At 40.1% G+C, this 19026-nt stretch overlaps 2 protein-coding genes across 2 annotated transcripts; one reads left to right on the plus strand and one right to left on the minus strand.

The window, feature by feature from the left end:
• Positions 1 to 1933: 1933 nt before the first annotated feature.
• On the minus strand, positions 1934 to 12420 carry tmem86a (transmembrane protein 86A; the record flags this gene model as incomplete). The annotated part of the gene is made up of 3 exons (XM_083894033.1): positions 1934 to 2361; positions 4549 to 4813; positions 12400 to 12420. 3 exons carry the CDS (start codon positions 12418 to 12420, stop codon positions 1934 to 1936), a joined length of 714 nt encoding a protein of 237 aa, XP_083750159.1.
• Positions 12421 to 14159: 1739 nt separating this feature from the next.
• Positions 14160 to 18010, plus strand: spty2d1 (SPT2 chromatin protein domain containing 1; the record flags this gene model as incomplete). Its single annotated transcript, XM_083894139.1, has 6 exons — positions 14160 to 14535; positions 14894 to 15008; positions 15178 to 16809; positions 17477 to 17636; positions 17728 to 17805; positions 17917 to 18010. The coding sequence occupies exons 1-6, from the start codon at positions 14473 to 14475 to the stop codon at positions 18008 to 18010; spliced, it is 2142 nt and encodes a 713-aa protein (XP_083750265.1). The 5' UTR covers positions 14160 to 14472.
• Between the last annotated feature and the right edge of the window lie 1016 nt (positions 18011 to 19026).

A 19026-nucleotide genomic window follows, 5' to 3' on the forward strand; every position in this document is an offset into this window, starting at 1 on the left:
TGGCTTTGTATTGCTAGAATAGCAGTAGTATGTTTTAGAAAATGTGCTTCCCTCCCTCAGTTTTTCACTGAGTTGTAAAAAAAATCTGTTTTCCATTTTCAAAATTTGCCCTACTGTGATGCAAAACGCGTCATTTGACTCACAGTAGGGCACATTTGGATAAGGGAAAACAGATTTTTTTTACAAGTCAGGGAAAAACTGAGGGAGGGAAGCACATTTTCTAAAAAAAATACTACTGCTATTCTAGCAATACAAAGCCACATTCAAATCGGTGAAGTATCCCTTTAAGGAAATGTAAGGGACCACATGCGTGTCGATCACAGACCGTATACAAAAAGTGGTTTACTGTATAATGACAAACAAGAAATAAAAATGTATTGAATAGCCACCAGGGGGCAAACCCACAAGCAGCTAAACATTTTCTGAGGAGTTAATAGTCTCAATTGCTTGAGTTTTTCTTTAATAAAACAATGTGAATTTTGGAAATTGTATCCTCATTTAAAGGACAATAGTGAACACCAGTATGATTAACAACTGGTATTGTCCAGTAGGAGCCTGGTTGCAGGTGAGTTTCCGATAATATGACAGAGAATGACAGAGAAGAGACGAGGGTAAGCCAGTTAAAAAAAAGGTTCTAAATAGTTCTCAGGCAGCTAAGCAAATGACAAAAGTAAAATGTTCAAATGTATAATTGGACCAGATGAAATAAATGAGGTTACTGTATGACTCTATTCACACCTGATCCTAAAAATCCATTCTTTGTGATCCCATCACAAATGGACAGCAATAATTACACAACTAACACCCAATGCATCCTGAATGCCTCTTCTAATCCGATCAGAACGACCACATTTGGAGATGATTGAGGGACGTGTGGTCAGTCTGACTGAATGGGGGCGACAGTATGTGATGTGAGGATGTGGAAAAGTGAGGTAAAAAAAAAATTTCAGTCAATCACACATAAATGCACGTACACACAAAATAAATCCACTCTCTCACATACACTTCTTCAAGGTCCCCAGTGACATGCTCAGGAGCAACAGTTTAAATTAATATAATATGGTTTCTATAGTGTGTGTGTGTGTGTGTGGCAGGTTAATATTACTACACTCTCCATTGTAACTAGGTTGAGAGACAACAATTCTAGATTCAGATGAAGCAGGTAGGACTGTTGTTGGGAGAGACTGAAGATAATACAACACTATCTTCGTGGTAAGAAGACAAGTGTGAGTGGGAGACATACGTATACTAGTGATACAGAAGGGTCATGTAAAGGCTGTAGTGGACCAGTCACCGTGGTAACAAAGGTGTGGAAGTGCCACAGTGAGGCCTTGTTAAGACTGCCAGAAAAAAATATATATATATTTTTTGGGCATATTCAGATTTTATCTCAAGTGGATTTTCAAAGTCTGGACAGTAAAAAACAAATATGATTCAAACCATATTTGGAGGTGGTTCAATGTGCAATTTGAATCTGATTTCTACAGATGTGCTCTGACTACTAAAATCAGATTTCAAATTTTGTTTTGTGTCACTCTTAACGCGACACAAAATGCCAAAAAACAAAAAAAACAATGACAGAAGTGCTGAAATTACATGCCAATGCCATGACTACAACATGACTGCAATGTGTACCAGTCTTCTCCATTGCTGAAGCAAAAGAGGAGTTCAGCAATGTGAATTGTCAGGGCATTTGTTTTGGTGAGTGAGATGCTGCATCTCTGGACATACAAATCTGATTGTGCGGATAGTCTGTCTGAAAAGATTTGATTTGAGAAAAAAATCTGATTTGCCTGCAGTCTGAACATAGCCTGCGATAAGGGCTAAGGGCTGGGCATCTGGCAGTGAGATGTGTCCATGATCACTCAGGGTTTAACGGGATTGACTGCCACCTTCTCAGCCTTGTGGCTGGTCACACAGAGACCTTACTACCTCACGTTCTCTTCCTGGCAACCTCCACGTCCTGGTACTCGACGGCCGATAGTGCTATCAGCATCTGTGCAGCGTAATAGGTGGCCATGATGATGGCGCGTGAATGAGGCACGGGGAAGCAGAACTTGTTGACGGCGATGGTGAGGTCAGAGACCATGAAGAGCACCGCGCCCAGGCAGGCGGACAACTTGGTCCAGGTCCACAGGTCGTTGGCCAGCTGCAGACCTGCGATGGCCCTCCAGCCCATGAAACCAATCAGACCAACGTAGACAGCCACCAGGTAGGTGAAGGGGCCAGACAGGTAGGGGTACAGCAGAACGTAGGTCACAGAGGACACAGCACTGATCACGAGACCGGCACGCACATTAAGTGGTTTCATCCCAAAGGCAGACGAGTAGAGGACGTGGGTGATGGCAAACATTAGAAGACCTGTTAGACAAAAACAATGAATGAATCTATCTACAACCATAAAAAGTGGCATTCTATCAAGAAGCCTTGAGCAAAAAATGTAAAAAAGTGTGAAGTAAAACTTAATGCCGCCAGTAAATGGCCAGTGATTTTATTCCCTAGGACAAATACATTTTCAGTTTTGTCATATTTCCCACCAGAGGATTTGCAGTTCTTGATGTTATGATAACTGGACGCTAATAACAAGAGCGATTGTGAAATTTAAAGGTCACATAGAGTGGTCCTGTTGCACATATATGTTAGTTATGGAGGTCTACTTACATATATTAACTTGTTTTTATGGTCAAACTCCTAGTTGCTGTAAACGAGCCAATAGAAATCTGTCCTTTTTGAAGCACTTGTCAGCCGCGCTATTTCAGACATAAATCTCGCCTGAGAAGACAGACTGTCTTGTGATTGGCCAGTACCCCGGAAGTGACATTCGGCACACCCGCTCTCAGAAGCGCAGCTCCCCCTTCTGGAACGGTGGATGCACTGCTCCTCATTATTAAAACATTGTTTTAACAGTGTTTAAAAATAGCTTTGTCACGACTCCCCGCCGCAGTCCCTTTGACGACCTTTGACCCAGAGTCAGACCCAGAGTCAGAAGACACTGTCGCTCGTGAAACACCTCCACAACGGACGATATTCTTCTTCTGCGGTTCAATGTATGCAACCGGATGTGCCCGGACTAGTGCCCGGAGCAGGAGGATCTGCTGTTCAGGAGAATCGCTGTTTACGTAACTATAACGAGATATTCAGAGATCTCGCTGAGCCCGAGATTAAAATAAACACAGCTTTCTCAGCAGTGGCTGAACTGTTTGTTTCAAAACTTCAGGGCTTCATAAACAAGGTAATGACACAGATACACAGTAAAAAACAGCGTTAATTGGAACTTCCGGTCTAGTTCCGCTTTAACTATTTAAATTTGAATTTAACGCTTAGACCTTAAAAGGGATGATGTGATCATTAACTGCCTTCTACACTGTAAAATTAACACCAATTCTGATTCTGTGTTGAATTAAACTCATAACACAAGGAGTTCAATATAAAGAGTTAAATTGACTCTTTTTAAAGTCATTTTAACACTGCTAGACCGCTTTACTGTGTGTAAATATCACATTAGAACAATTAAATTTTTAAGAGCGGCATTTCCCAAATAATAATGAATGTAAATAATTAAATATACTCGGTCACTACAGATGGGGAAGCTGTGAACAATTTAAAAAGCACCGATGCGTATCAGTATTTACACAACAATAAGATCAGCCGTGCTCGGTTAAAGGAGGTGGGACACAATGTTATTTGTACCACATCACCAGGTCTGGGTTTTAGTTTCAACATGGGGTGATTTACAAATTGCAGGACGCTCGTGGACTACAGGAACAGCCAGGTCATGTGACTGCCGCAGCCACAACGTGTTTTGCCACTGGAAAAATCTAGCGTAGAGCTCCTCCTGCTTCCTGCATCTCATTGAATTAGTAGATTAAGAAAGTAGGATAGTGTTTTTTAATTTTAACTTTGTGCTATCTGTGTGTACCTGACTGCAAGACAAGTTTCCCTTTTGGGACAATAAACTAAACTAAACTGAACTGAATCTGCTCTGGAAGTTCCACCCCTAATCATTTCTCCAGTGGCACCTTAAGGAATAAGGTGGATACCAAGAAACACAGAGAATCATGTGGAGCGGATTGACTTATTCAACACTATATGAACTAATTTGACAATAGTTTGAATGTAACGGACATTAGTTTGATTAAAAGTTGCGCACTACGGTTTTAAAAATGAAAGTGTGGGTTCTCAAAAACTGAGTGGTGTGGGATTTTAATATGGAAGATCAAACTAAAGAAGTTGTATTCTGGAAACCATGAGGAAAATCTGACATTGCTTTTCTTTTTCACAGACCTGTATGCTTGTTCTCGGTGGTTTGTTTAAAACCTGAATGATTATCTGATGTTTCTCTCCTTAATGAACTTCTTTGTAGAAATGTCAACACTTTCCCGGATATAATTACAGCATCCATTACTGATAACAATCATGCAGAAAATTACAAACATAAGGCCCATTTGTGAATGAAAGAAACGATTATCCATTAAGTTATAAAATCAACATGAATGGAGATGAGACGATAGTAGCGACGACAAAACAGTATGTAAGGATTCGTCTCACCGTGGCTGAAGTAGCCCTGCTCCTGCCAGATGAGAAAGGCATCACCCAGGGCGGAAAAGATGAGGCCAGCCAAGATCTTGCGGGCATTGGAATGGGAACCAAGGAAGCTAAAACCATGTGCCAGTAAAAAGACCCACAAGCAGAAGATGGGCAGACATTTGATCAGGGCGCTGAACCAGGACGGGCTTGAGGTGGGCAGCCACAGGACAAAGTAGACACATGTTGACTTGAAGAATGGCACCAGTTTAGGGCCTTCACTCTTGACCTGAAAAGCAGATTAAATATTAATGATCGAGGGAGTCATCGACCGTTGCACTTTTGATGTTGCACACATAAACAAAAACAAAACCACTTTGCAATAAAATACATTTATTACGAAATCTGTCAGAGGGCATATGAATCTAATTGTGATTATTGTGACTGAAATTGTGATTCGTGATACCATAACAAGGAATGGTCATTTTTACATAATTATTCTCATTTTCATTCGAATAACATACAGTGTTTAAAATGAATACTGTGTGATATTTGCAGATCTGTGAGAAACAAAAATGTTTTCTTCAGTTTGTTGAATATGATATGTATTATATAAATATATATATATTATAATGTATTATGTTATATAAAATTTTGATTAATTGTTCAGCCCTAGCAGAAGCCATGAAGCCAAATATATCCAGGGCTGGACAGTAATGGAGTACATTTACTTGAGTACAGTACTTAAAGGGACACTGCATAGTATTCATGGGTTTATATTACCCAAAATCCACTTTTTTACACATATTATGTGCTCCTGCATTGTCTAGTCGCTGTATAATATTTTTTGTCTCATTTTCGTAGTGTTTCAAAAAGTCATGTAAAATAACATGGTCGCGGGGCACTGTTGCATTGCCACGACGCCATGTTTCTACGGGAGCCTGTATAGACAAATCGAGCGCCGAGACGAGGCTGAGAGCGGATCTTTTTACGCGTTTAGAATGGAGGACCACACCATATTTTACAGCGGATAAAGGAACACCAGTATCTGACCGCACCCCGCACCACGGAGAAAGACGACGAGGACGACATTTGACCGGCTGAGGATACCGTAGCGCTCAGGGAAGGGAGGGGGTGAGCAGAGGAGCAGTTCTTTGTTGTAAATTTCAGCCACTCCTCTAGCTGTCACTATAAACTACTTACTTCACCTTTAAGTACAATTTTGAGGGATCTGTACTTTACTTGAGTATCATTTTTGGAGAGTACTCATGACTTTATCTCAAGTACATTTGAGAGGCAAATATTGTACTCTTTACTCCACTACATTTCTATCCATAACCGTGGGTACCTGTTACCTCTTCTAAACCATGGACGAAACAAGATGTCACACATACACACAGTTGTCACACATACAATTGTTAGCTGAATTTTCTTTTCTGATATTACACATTTATGTAAGCTGAGCATTTCTTTGGATGTTCTTGAGTATACTGTGTGTTTAACACAGTCAGGTTCAAATGTGGATGCAAAAAAAAATCCATTAAAACTAGCAGAGGTTTGTCAGAGCGTTGCCATTGTGCTGTTGCCTTGTGGGCAAGTGAGAAATGTTAAATAAAGCAACATTGGTAAAAAGATGAAAATGACTTGATTTTACTTTCAATTCCTTTTACATTCTTCAAGGTATTAACATTAAAAATGTTCATAACGCCATGTAGGACGTTTCTATACGTAAATATAAGCACTGTGGCAGTAGTAATGCGATATTTAGAAAATGTACTCTTGATACTCAAGTACTTTTAAAAACAAATACTTTTACTTAAGTAGACATCTGACGGTATTACTTTTACTTGTACTTGAGTAAAATTTTGCAAGGGGTATCCGTACTTTTACTCAAGTAATGAAGCTGTGTACTCTCAGCCTCTGAATATATCACAGGAGCAATCACAACAGTCAGCACTTTGTGGTCCAGAGTCTCATGGTTTATTTAAGAGGGAACATGATTTCAACTACTTCTCTCTTTTTGGGAGACTGGCTTGATTTAGGATACTAAAGGTCTTCTTGCTGGCTTTGTGTGGTCACTCGTTTACATCACTCTGTCACATTGTTTGCGACTGAGGCTAAATTCTGCAGAAACAGCAAGTACAATGGGAAATGTATAAAGCTTCCACGCTGTCTCTTTGGCTTTTAGTAACCTTTCCTTTTCCTCTTTTTTTTTGACTCGCTCCCCATGATGTTTTTCTTTCTTCTCAAGTACCCAGCTTCACCTTCTCCTCTGTATCTCATGCTCCACAGAACTGTGTAGCAGTCATCATTCCCTCTGTCCGACTGTGTTACCAGACGCATTTCTTTCTATCCAAACAGATGACACCCAACAGGATCTCACACTCTGAAAGGTTTTCTCAGGAATGAAACCCCCACCTACGGTTCTGAGAATCCGTGGGTTTAAAGCAGGGGTCCTCTGGGAGAGACAGAAAGTTGAATTGGAGAAAGAAGAGAGTGAGAGTTCACTAGAGCTGAGATCACTGGAGATGAGGTGGATACAAGTAAGACAGGAAAATGAGGATTACAGATGGGTCATAGTGCAAGATGAGGATTAAAAAGCGTGGACAAGAGCTGCTATTTGATATCCCACATTCCTTGTTAACTTCCCATTTTGCATCCGTCTCCACATACGTATAATCTGTAGTGAGGTAAACAATACTCTCAACAAAGTATGGCAGAACAGAGGAAGCGAGAGGAAGCATGGGGATGTGCAGATTCAGGGGAGGGGTCAAAGCAAGCAAGATGGGGTTACCAGCATTCAGATGACAGCTAGATTTAGGAGTGTACAAGTGAGAAGAGGAGGGGGGGGAGAAGTGAGAGAAAGAGGGGTCATTTTAGTTCAGAGGATTTATGCTTCTGTTGAAGGCGGGCTAAAGGGGAAGCTCCTGAAACCACTGCTCAATAAAAAGAAGGCCAAATTACAGTACAGGGCAGGATCAGGCACTATGTTTGAGTGACCTCAAGTCTGTCCTAATGTACCTGATATGACCAGTGCACAGTTGCAAAACAATATGGATTCAAACACAAGTTCACACAAGGTCAAAAAATGTGTTCAGACAAAACCCACGCAAGTCATTTTAGCTTTAAATCCCTGAGGCCAAAAAGAGTATTTTGTCTACACTCCTGACCAGGCTGAAAAGTGAGGATAAATCAATCTGAACTACTGAATACTGGATTATGCTTAATTAAAATCAGTCTATATATGAATTTATAAAGATCTGAAATGACTGGCCAAGAATGGAAACACTCTTTGTTCGTATCCATGTTCACTCAGACCTGAGGGTTTAGTATGTATATTCAAAATAAAAATATATACCTTTTTTTGTGCCGTTCCCAAAAACACTTATCTCAGGAATTTTGTTTTGTTCTCAATGTTACCTTTAACAGTGAGGAGAGCATATACATGGGGCACAGAAAGGAGGACATATCTGTTGTATAAATGTAGGAAAAGAACATTTTGCCCGAGAGCTGCAGGCTGACGTTCAATGGTATTTTGGCTCAATGATCCGTGGTTTGTTTGATTGCTATCTGGGAGGAAAAACACCAGTGGACATGTGCATCATCTCAGTTCAGTCAGAGCCTTAGAGAATGAATACAGTTACAGGAGGAAGTCTAAATTCCCATAACCTTTGGCCACACTTGTTTGAGCCACACTTTTCACAGTTGCAATTGATTTTCATGCAAACAGATTGTAACTAAACAGTAAGAGAGGTGGGAGAAACAATATAATGGCCCTTTTACACTATAGTCCTGACTGTACACGCAAAAAAACAAACAAGTGACTTGTAAAGCAGTGGTCAAGCAGTGTAACTGAATCACTAGAATCAGTTAATATTCTAGTTCTAGTACTAGAACTAGTAGTTCTATATTAGTTCAGTACGTCCTCCATGACTGGAGCACAGACTCCATCTGACACAGTCACTGGACTGAAATACAGCGGCAGTGTAATGCCGCTCGCGGACCAGGCTCCTCTGTTAAATATTGAGATTTAACCCACATTTTTAGGATTGTTAAGTCTTTTTAACTGATCAACAGTTCGGCACTGTTCGGCTTGATCCTTGTGTCAGATGTCTCTTCCTGTGGCGACACTCGGGCCAATCATCGCATAGTAGCTTGGAACCTTGCCAGAACGGTTTCTAAAAAATAGTACCAGGTACTATGCTAGTGGAAACACAACTTAACCGTGCCATGCCATGGCGACGACAGGCGAGTAGAGCTGGTGGAAACACAGCACAAGAGACAATAAAGAGTACTCTTAAAATCTACGTAGAAGTCATTACCTTGACTGAAATCACCAATGGTGCTAAAAAATAAATATTATTTTTCTTTAATCATATCACCTCCCATTACTGATGTAACGTCTGACATAATGTCCTCTCTGATACATGACTCACTATTCCAATAAACTAATCAAATTTTTCCATCTAGATGGCATAATTGCTCGCTGGAATTCAAAAACTGGTCTACAGTGGATGTTTTATATCTTGGAGGCTCAGAATAGATCTTCCATTAAAATGTCTCATAGCTAAATGGGATTGTCTGCCATCTCAGCTGTAACCTACACTCTTAGAAATAAAAGTGCTAAGTAGAACCATATACGGTTCTTTGGTTTGTCCTCATAGGAGAACCCTTTTTGGCTCCAGGTAGAACCTTTTTATAAAGGTTCCACCTGGAATCCTTTTGGAGGGTTCCACCAAGAACCCTTTTAAAACCAGGAAAGGGGGTTTAAATAGTTCTCTAGATCAAAATGGTTCTTACTGGAACCATTAGTGTTACCAAGAACCCTTGAAAAACCCTTTCTTCTGGGTTTTTCAGAAGCAAATGGTTCCAGGTAGAACCTCAGCCCTTAGAAGGAACCTTTTGGAACCCTTATGTCTAAGAGTGTGAAGACATTGAAGACTACAGCTCTTTGTGACAGACAGCCGCTATAAGCGCAGAACTTGAAAAAAATTTTTTTGCGTTATCATCCAGTTAGCGTTATCATCAGTTTGCAGAAATGTTGTGGTACATGCTGTACATGACTGGCTGCAAACCACTGCCTCCTGACAGAGACGCCAGTCAAAGTGTAATCAAGTTAATGATTAACGGTATTTGCAAAGTTAGCAACAATCGATAGTTTTTAGTGGACTGAACAGGATCAAAAGGATCTAAAGTCAAATGCACAGTGGCAACTATTTTCTTTATCTATGCTATGGATGCTACACATTTATGTCCTCTTAAATGTGTAGAATGAACATTCTAGAATGTCAAATTATTTTGAGAATAAATGTGACATGAATGGGAGATATTCTTCTCAGATACTTACTAACTTTGACCATTTTTAACTACTCAAACTACCAGTAACTTATTTGGGTCACTTTGTCTTGTGGCAGTTCAGGGAAGGTCCCAGTAGCTGTAGCAGCCATGAACCAAAGAAAGCTTTGAATCACACCCAGACCGGATGACGTCCATTCAACCATTCCAGGTCACACAAAAGCAGTGTCAGAAACATGATACACAAAAACATATTAAGACCTATAACTCTTGTGTACTTAATTTGGCAGAGGTGAACCGTAACACAAGTATGGTTTTTGCAAGGGCAGCTGGCGAATGAGTCATATGACAATGTTATTTCTATGTAGCGTAACACACAACAGTGCTCCCTACCATCGTACAGCTGCTTCAACACCAATGATGACTTGAGGTCAGTGCAGCACAACATAGCTGTGAATTCCCTTGAACACAATAAACTATTCACCAGACTACTTCAAGTGTGACAGTGTTTACTGAAACCGTTAGAGTTGAAGGTTAAATAGAGCTGCTGTTTTATGTAAATGTAAAATGATTTACAGCGGTATCTAATGGGATAATGATCATTTTTGGATGCATGTCCTCAAAACCCAATTTGCAAGGGGGGTTAGGTTTTTGGATGCATTTGTCATTTGTCAGTGTATGTATTTGAATCGTTTTTTTCTGGGGATGTAGGTTATGGCCCATAGAGGGAATTATTTGGTATCTGGGTATATCTTGGTAGTGAACTGGACACAAATCCAGCAAGATAGGGTAGTGTAGTGAGACTGTGGGGAAACTGAGCGACTTCTGTGGAGGTTTGTGCATACTGTGATAAACATGAAAAAAAAAACACAGTAAAAATGTGACCAACATCAATACAACTAATGCATACAAAAGTAAGATAAAACAATCACGATAGGGGATTTTTGTTAATCGTGAAACACTCTGATCACAAACATCTGTCCTCGCTTCCTTTGGAGACACATTTCTCTCTTTTTTTTATCTCTACATTTTCTTTCACACCCCAAGACATGAGATCATGAGACATCCATAGCATTACCATTACTAAGGCAACCAGTGTGTGTGGCAGGCTTTTTTCCCCACACATACTCTCACATCAGTCACACAAAGGCCAAGTTACACCACACCATGGCTTTATGGCCTCTACAAATAGGGTAACATTTCATAGTAGCTCTGACACAGTAAGAGGATGCCGAGCCTGAATCAATTATTCATATGGCAGATATATTTTGACAAAATGGTAATTTTCATGCAGAGGCACTTTGATCAATTATCTTTTTTGATTTTGTTTGAATCCTTGTTGTAGTTATGTTATCGCAATCTCAAAAACAGAAACGTTTCAACATGAGACTGAAGTTAATGCATGTTTTGTATAAAAGTAACATTAATAGATTTTTAAGACCTTTCAAAATTGTATTTAAGACCTTTTATGAGATTTTATGAGAATGTAAGACATTTTAAGGCCTTAAATTCAAATAATTGGATTTAAGACTTTTTAAGACTTTTGAACTAAGCATATATGCCCAGGTAACTGCTGCTCTCTGGACATCTTCTCTTTATTTGAATATTCTCTGTAAACACAAAAGATCATTGTGCATGAAAAGTCCATCAACAGTTTCTGACATCTATTCCCTGTCACCTATCCCTATTCTGATGGTTTGCACTTCAGCAGGTCATCTTGATCATGTTTGCTGCCATGTGACTGGCTGATTAGATATCTGCTTTAAAGTGCAATTGAACAGGTGTATCCAATAGAGTGAGTAAATATCTGCAGTACACCTCTGAGGAATGGCTGGTTTACCTATTCAAAGCCATATTTAGTGTTCCAGAAATGGTGGTGAACATATTTAGAAACATACATTTAATATAATTAATATTGCAAAAATGTGGGTGTGATGGCTTCTCAGCTTTGAAAAATAGGTCTTCATGTAAAAAGTTTAGGGAAACACTGGACCATACAATGGGCAGTGTAAGGTGCAGGGAAGAGCAAACCACACCAAAGAAAGAAGGGGGGGAAAAGGTCACATGACACCTTTTCTCTTTCTTTTTTTTGTCAAGAGCCGCCTTTGGAAATGTGTGGAAAACGTCCTTCAGTGTGGAAATAAACAGTGACCGCTACAAAGTGCATAGGTTAACGAAAGGGCTGCAATTAACAAACAACAGAAAGTACAGAAAGTACCTGCATCTGCTCCTAACACCGCAGACGCGCGCACAGTGTGAAATAGTGATGAAAAAAGTAGGACACTGCGATTCCGGTTTTAATTGAGCAAAGTGATATTCTTATTCAGTGGTAATTATGAGCTAAGGAGCATGCGCTGTTCAACACAAAGTATGACATGCTAGGATATGAGATATGACGAAAATACTACACTCGCGGCTGCAGTATTAACTCCACACATTCTGTACCAAGCATAACACGACAGACACGTGAATACAGGTGCATTATTGTGTCTTCGGGTATGTTGTTATTAGCTGTCATTGTCATTCCTGCTTAATGCCTAAAACACATCAACGCTCGAGCTAAAGCTGCTAGCAACTCACCACAGTGACCGGTGAAACCATGGCTCCGTGCCGCTGTCGCTGTCGGTGATGGGAGGTAGACGTTACTTGTCTAAATTCGGTTTATGTCTCCCTGTTTATACTGAACTGTGTTAGGATGTTTTGTTCTTTCTCCGGTAGGCGGTCCGACGTCCGGCAGAAGGCGAGAGAACAGCGAGGACAGTCGTGGTGTGGGCGGGGCTTCTGTTGTTAGCCAACGGTAGCACAGATGCCTCGTGACGGAGGCGGGGCAAGACGTCAGGGACGCCCGGGTGGGAGGAGTCGGTGTGCTGTTTACATATCAGAGCAGATGGCCTTTATTTGCGTTTTATAGAAATGGAGCTTGTGAATTAGCGTTTGAGCTTAGCAAAGCTTATTTTCCTTTCTTTTTTTTAAGTAGATATTTTAGAATTTCACTCTGCTACACTGTGCGCATTCTGAATCAAAGGGCCATCACATAATGAAGCAATAGACTGCTAAAATAAACCTCATGGATGGAACATAAAGACGCATGTCAAATAATGGTAAATCACTGTATTTAGGTGGTCTACCAGAAGATGCCACAGGATATGATTGATGTCTTTTGAAAATATTGATTGTAACAGCATTGATGGCCTACACCCACACATCAACAGCAGGAGTAACTTGGAACTTAAGACCGTTATAAATTGTCCAGTGTAAAGGCCATAGTGCCCGACAACTATTGTACTATACTGCGCTGTTGATTGTTTTGTTTTAAACAAATGTACAATACAATTGTAGTTACTTAGTCAGCAATTACCATGTGGTCTTAGGTTATTACATACAGTTCTGACTTTCCAATTCATTAATCATCATTCTTTATGTTTTCTTCCTGTTTTCATTCCGTCTCTCTCTTTTTCGCTCTTAGTTTTTCATGTTGCTGTGATTAAACCAGTACAATTGACACTACATTGTATGATCTGTAATGGGGGGGGGGGGAGAATATCATTATTCTGGGATGTGTGGTAGCAGCACTGTTTGGTTTAGTGGCTACCACACATTTTGTAAAACGTGTTGACATTTTATAAAATGTATACAATTGCTTAAATAACCAATAAATCATTTAACATTACCATTAAATTAACAAAGTTTAAATGTTAGTATGTGTGTTCTATATGCTAATACAATAGTATATTATTTGCTTTTTGTAATAGAGGACTGAATATGGTATCGCTGCTGTCAGTGCATACTCTGAAAGTGCAAAATCCTCATGTAGCGACATCATGTGGCCCACAGGTGTATAACTTATTTTTGGAACAGGCATCGCATAGGAAACCATGAAGCAAAAAGCAAACATGTTTACAAAGTACATCATTCTATGAATGAATGAATGAATGAATGAATGAATGAATTAGGTCACACCGCGAATGTGTGTAAACGATCCCAACTGTGCATCACGGAACCAGTTATGGTTAACTATGGATTACATAATAATGCAACATTAAAGATACCATCTCCACGAAACACCGACGAGGAAGGCGTCGAGTTTGAGTATGTTTTACTCCTCTCAGCTCCCAAAGTCGAGGGGTCTCTGTTTACCTTCTATGCTATCACAAAACCGGATGTGTGCGACGGTAATAAGCGCTCTCACTTCCTGGCGTAGCCCTCCGATCGCTTTAATTTTCTCGTTCTTTCTCGCTTTGAGTTTGATGACTACCGTCACCCGGCGTTTGTTATGGCCGAGATTTTAGCGATCTTCTCTCGACATACTTTATAATTATTCTGGTGGACCCGGTATTAGTATGGCGTATCACATTCGTGAGGGCACATTCGTTTTTCAGGCGTCGTAATCGTCTAATGCCAGTAAACGTCAGGTTAGCTAACATGGCTAGCATGTGCTAACGGTAGTTGAAAAAGTATCGTTAGCTGTTCGGTATACAGATTTTTCTCTCTCTCGCTGTACTTTGTGTTTTTCTATAAATGTTCATCTTAATTTAAACCCTAAATTGATCTACCTGGTTTGTCATCTTTATAAACTAACGATAAGCTCGCTGTTCAGTTTTTTTTTTTTATCACCGAGCTTCAGACCGCTAGCTTTCATTATCCGCTGCCAAAATGATGGACTTTGACAATATATTGGACATCGCCACGCAAAACAAGGGCGACAACAGTGTACAGGTATGTTGATGACTGTCACACACACGAGTTACCTAGGCCAAATAGTACATTTGGAACTTGTGGGCATTGTGAAAACGAATGCCACCTCATCTGTCTGTAAGGATCAGATGATGTCGCTAGCTGCTAACCAGCTGCTAGACTCCACCCTTGTGACCCTGCATGTCTGGTTAAGAACACGTTGTATTTAAGTATACCTGTGATGTTTGTGAATTTGTTTCTTCCAATAATTTAAAGTGGTGACTTTGAAGTTAACGCCTCGTGTAAAAGATCAGTAATATTAGTTTACCTTTTAAGCTGCAGTGAACTGTATATGAGTGTGTTGAGTTGAGCTAATTTGTCTATGTCCCTCTTTGAGCAGAAGAGATACAGTTTACAAGCTGGTCCACCCAAAAAGGACCCAAGGTCTAAAGGTGTAAGCTCTGCTGCTGTCGAGGCCCTTCTGAAAAAGCAATGTCGTGACAGACAAAAGAAAGGTAACTATAACATATTTTGAATGGTTTTTCAATCAGTTAGGATTGCTGAATCAGCATTTCCAACTATTGGTTTCCTTGTTGTCTTTATCGTTATTGCATTATTGATTTCCATTTTGCTTCAGGGGTTGATTCTTAATCTAGTTTTCGATTTCTTTCTACTTTTTTTCAGAATTGGAAATGAAGAAACAGAAGGACGTATTATTTGCCAAGAGGGTTGAGTTGAAGTCAGACCGCAAAGCACGAGCAATGGCCTCCAGAACTAAGGACAATTTTAGGGGCTACAATGGTGTCCCAGTGGTTGAGGTTCCTAAGAAAAGGAGATCAGATGATGATGTCCAATCCATGACTTCTCATGGATTTAGGAATACTACAATTGATCCAGAGAATGACGAGGATAACTATGAGTATGAGGATTCAGAGTCGGAGCCAGAGCCAGAGCCATTGAGACCAGGGAAAACCCCAGAAAATAGGTGTAGTAGTAGTAGCAGCAAGTCATCTTCTAAAAAATCCAAGCCTGCTCCACCTCCAATGAACTTCGCAGACTTACTCAAACTGGCAGAGAAGAAGCAGCATGAGCCAGTGGATTTGAAACCCAAGGTAGTGAGAAAAGACGAAAGACTCCGCACAGCTGATGAGATAAAGGAAGAAGAGATGGAGCGCAAGGTTAAAAGAATAGATAAATACAGAGACTCAAAGACAGAGAGAGAAAGAGCCGGCAAGTCTCAATCTAGCTCTAGTTCAACAAGGACAACTCCTTCAGAGAAGGAGCAGAAAATCTGCAAAACACAAAAGAACTTGTCAGAGAAACAAAGTCTGCCAAGTGGGTCAGCGAAGAAGTTACAAAGTGACAGGGGGCACTCTTCAAAGTCTTCTATCGGTGATAGAGAGAGAGAAAGACCCAAGATATCCCAGAATGATAGAGAGAGATCCAAGTCTAGTTTGAGTAGTTCATCTGGTGCCATAAACAGTAAAGGTCTTTCAAAAACCACATCATCTCAGGTTTCAGTCAAACAAGGGCCTCCCAAATCCTCATCGAGCCACACATCCAGAACCTCAAGTGACCTTAGCCTCAAAAAAGAAAGCTCATCATCATTTCAAGGGAGATCATCTAGTGTTGCTGGGAACAGGCCCCCTGGTGCCTGGCAAAAAATCTCAGGCCAAAAATCTCAACACGGGACCTCACAGCAGTCGAGTCATAGTGGCTCCTTAAAACAGGGGGCTACAGTTGGAGGCAGCAAGTCCGGAAAAGGAGAACCGGTAAAATCAAGTGGTAATTTAGTAAGAAATTTGTCAGGTGGCCCTCCTAAAGCAGGGAGCCAACCTCAGCCAAGGCCTGGAGGAAAACTCCCTGCTAAAGCTGCTGGTCCCACTGCACAGCCAAGACCTGGTGGGACTGTTCCACAGCGTCAAACTGTAGGTAACGGATCCCGACCTCCAGGGTCTGTTAGTATTCGGCCGGGTAATGGGGGATCTGTACCTGGGCGATCACCTGGCCCTATGGGATCAGGACCGGGAAGACCAAAGTGCACTGTGGTATCGGAGACAATCTCATCCAAAAATGTACAAGGGGGTCCTCCTCGACCAGGCGTGCCACAAAGACCAGGCGTGCCACAAAGACCAGGCGGGCCACAAAGACCAGGCGGGCCACAAAGACCAGGCGGGCCACAAAGACCAGGCGGGCCACAAAGACCAGGAGTGCCACAGAGACCAGGTGTGCCACAAAGACCAGGGATGCCACAAAGACCAGGGATGCCTCCTAGACCAGGGATGCCACCCAGACCTCTGATGAACAGACCACCAGGTAAAAACCAGGGAAATGATGGCGCTATCATATTGGATACCAATGAAAAGAAAAACTTGTCATATCAGTGACCATTGTGGATTGTATTGATTATCTCGAAGTCACCCTATAGACTTGAGTACAGAAAATCAAATATGTCAAATAATAAAAATAGAATAATTTTGACACGATGACCAATGATACTTGCATGTACTGGCCCGTCCATATCTTTGTGACTTTCATACCAGATTTGTAATTCCTGCAGGGTCAAATACCACCAGTTAGCCTTGAAAAAAGTGTTAAAGTGGCATGTCAAAGGCGATGACAAGAGCAATGATAAATAAGATGGTGATTATGATGTGTGTGCTGGAATAGGTGACGCACACCCTGGGGAGGTCAATACTGCATCACAGGGCTGATAGTAGACAAACACAGCAAATTAAGAATCACTATTTACCTTAATTAAATGACAGACTATATCAATAGCAGTTTAAAAATTATGCTGAACATTACTGGACCATAGTGTTTGAGGAGCCCCTGTCACTATATTGAGTTTGAATATTCCTTAACCTTCTTAACAAGCTAGAAAATAGGCCATATTCGTACAGTATGTTTATATTCCTGTTTTGTGAAAGGACAAATCCACTGCTCTGCATGTTAAAAGTGGATTTCTCTATTTTCCTTCCAGGTACAATGCTACCACCTATCACATCTGCCTACAAGAGGAAATATGAAGAAGAAGAAGAAGAGTATGACTCAGAAATGGACGATTTTATTGATGATGAAGATGGAGAACAGGACGAAATTTCCAGGCACATTAAGGAAATTTTTGGCTATGATCGAACCAGGTATGTATTGTCCCAGTATATTATTTTTTGTTGTATGTAATTAAAATGTACTTTAATTAATTAAATAATGCTTTTGCTTTTAACTTCTCAGGTACAAGGATGAGAGTGACTATGCACTTAAATTCATGGAGAGTAGCTGGAAAGATGTGCAGAAAGAAGAGGCCAGGAGGTAAATAAATAATGAAATAACCACATGAATTTTACTCCACATATACACGTACACAATTTGATGTACTTTGTGTCCTCAAACTTTTTGTCTGCCTCTGTATTGTTGTTTTAGTCTGAAAATGGCTGTGCAAGAAGATCTGGAGGAGGAGAAAAGAGACGAAGAGGAAATCAAAATGAAAACTGTGAAGAGGAAAAAAATGAACTGAAGGTCCTAATGAATGAATAAACTGATAAAAAGAAAACCTGGTGTCTCTGGAAACATGGTGCAATAGGTCTGCCAATGTGAAGGCCTTCACACCCTGGTATCTTGTGGTTTCTCTCTGATATTCTCACCGTTGGTGGCAGTGACACATGGCATTGGCCAATGAAGAAAAGAGAAGTTTGCACAAAACCTACAGGCATTATTTCATGGATGTAATGAAAATATTTCCAGTTATATTATTTATCCAGGGTTTATACAGTGAGCAATCCTAATTCCAGAAAGGAACTCGGCTGCAAAAAGAATGGGACCTTTTTGCATACATATGTCTCGCAGTAATAACATGCTTTGTTAAGCACGATGCATATTTTCCAACAAACATAGATGGAAAATGGAAATTTTGATGCAGAAATTATTTGCATTGTGTTTTGTGTTTCTCTTTGAAAGATTTTTGATCAGAGTAGTTGGCTAAAGGGATTTATTTAAATGTCTTACGTTTTTCATTGTTTTCTCATACAATGACAATCTTACTAATATATTTTCAAAAAAAAAATTCTGCAGAAAATTACACCCGTAGGATTTTGTTTGTTTTCAATGAAAGCAATGAAACATTTCTTGACGTGAGGATTATTGTTTTTTTTTGTTTTTTAAATAAAGTTTGTAATTTCCCTGTTCAAATTCTCCCATTTCCTAAATTCATGGAAACATGTTATTTGTTAATATTTATAGAAAATATAAATTCATTATTTTTTTTGTTTTAATAATGTATTTGCCTTTGTTAAAACAACAGAGTCCATCATCAACTTTTTGATAATAGTCTTCTGATTTTGTTAATTTGCAGCCCTCAAGATATGGACACAATAGTAATCAGAATTGTATTGATCTGCAATAAATATTTATTTTTATTTCAGTGTTTTGTTACATTCTTTTTCTCATTATCTTTAGATGAGTGCTGACCAATAGCATCATTCAATGTTTGCGTTTCGTCTTCATCCCCCTCGGCCTCCGTATAAGAAACACTGA

The sequence above is a fragment of the Microchirus variegatus genome, assembly GCF_963457635.1.
Source record: "Microchirus variegatus genome assembly, chromosome: 8".
NCBI classification, from domain to species: Eukaryota; Metazoa; Chordata; class Actinopteri; order Pleuronectiformes; family Soleidae; genus Microchirus; species Microchirus variegatus.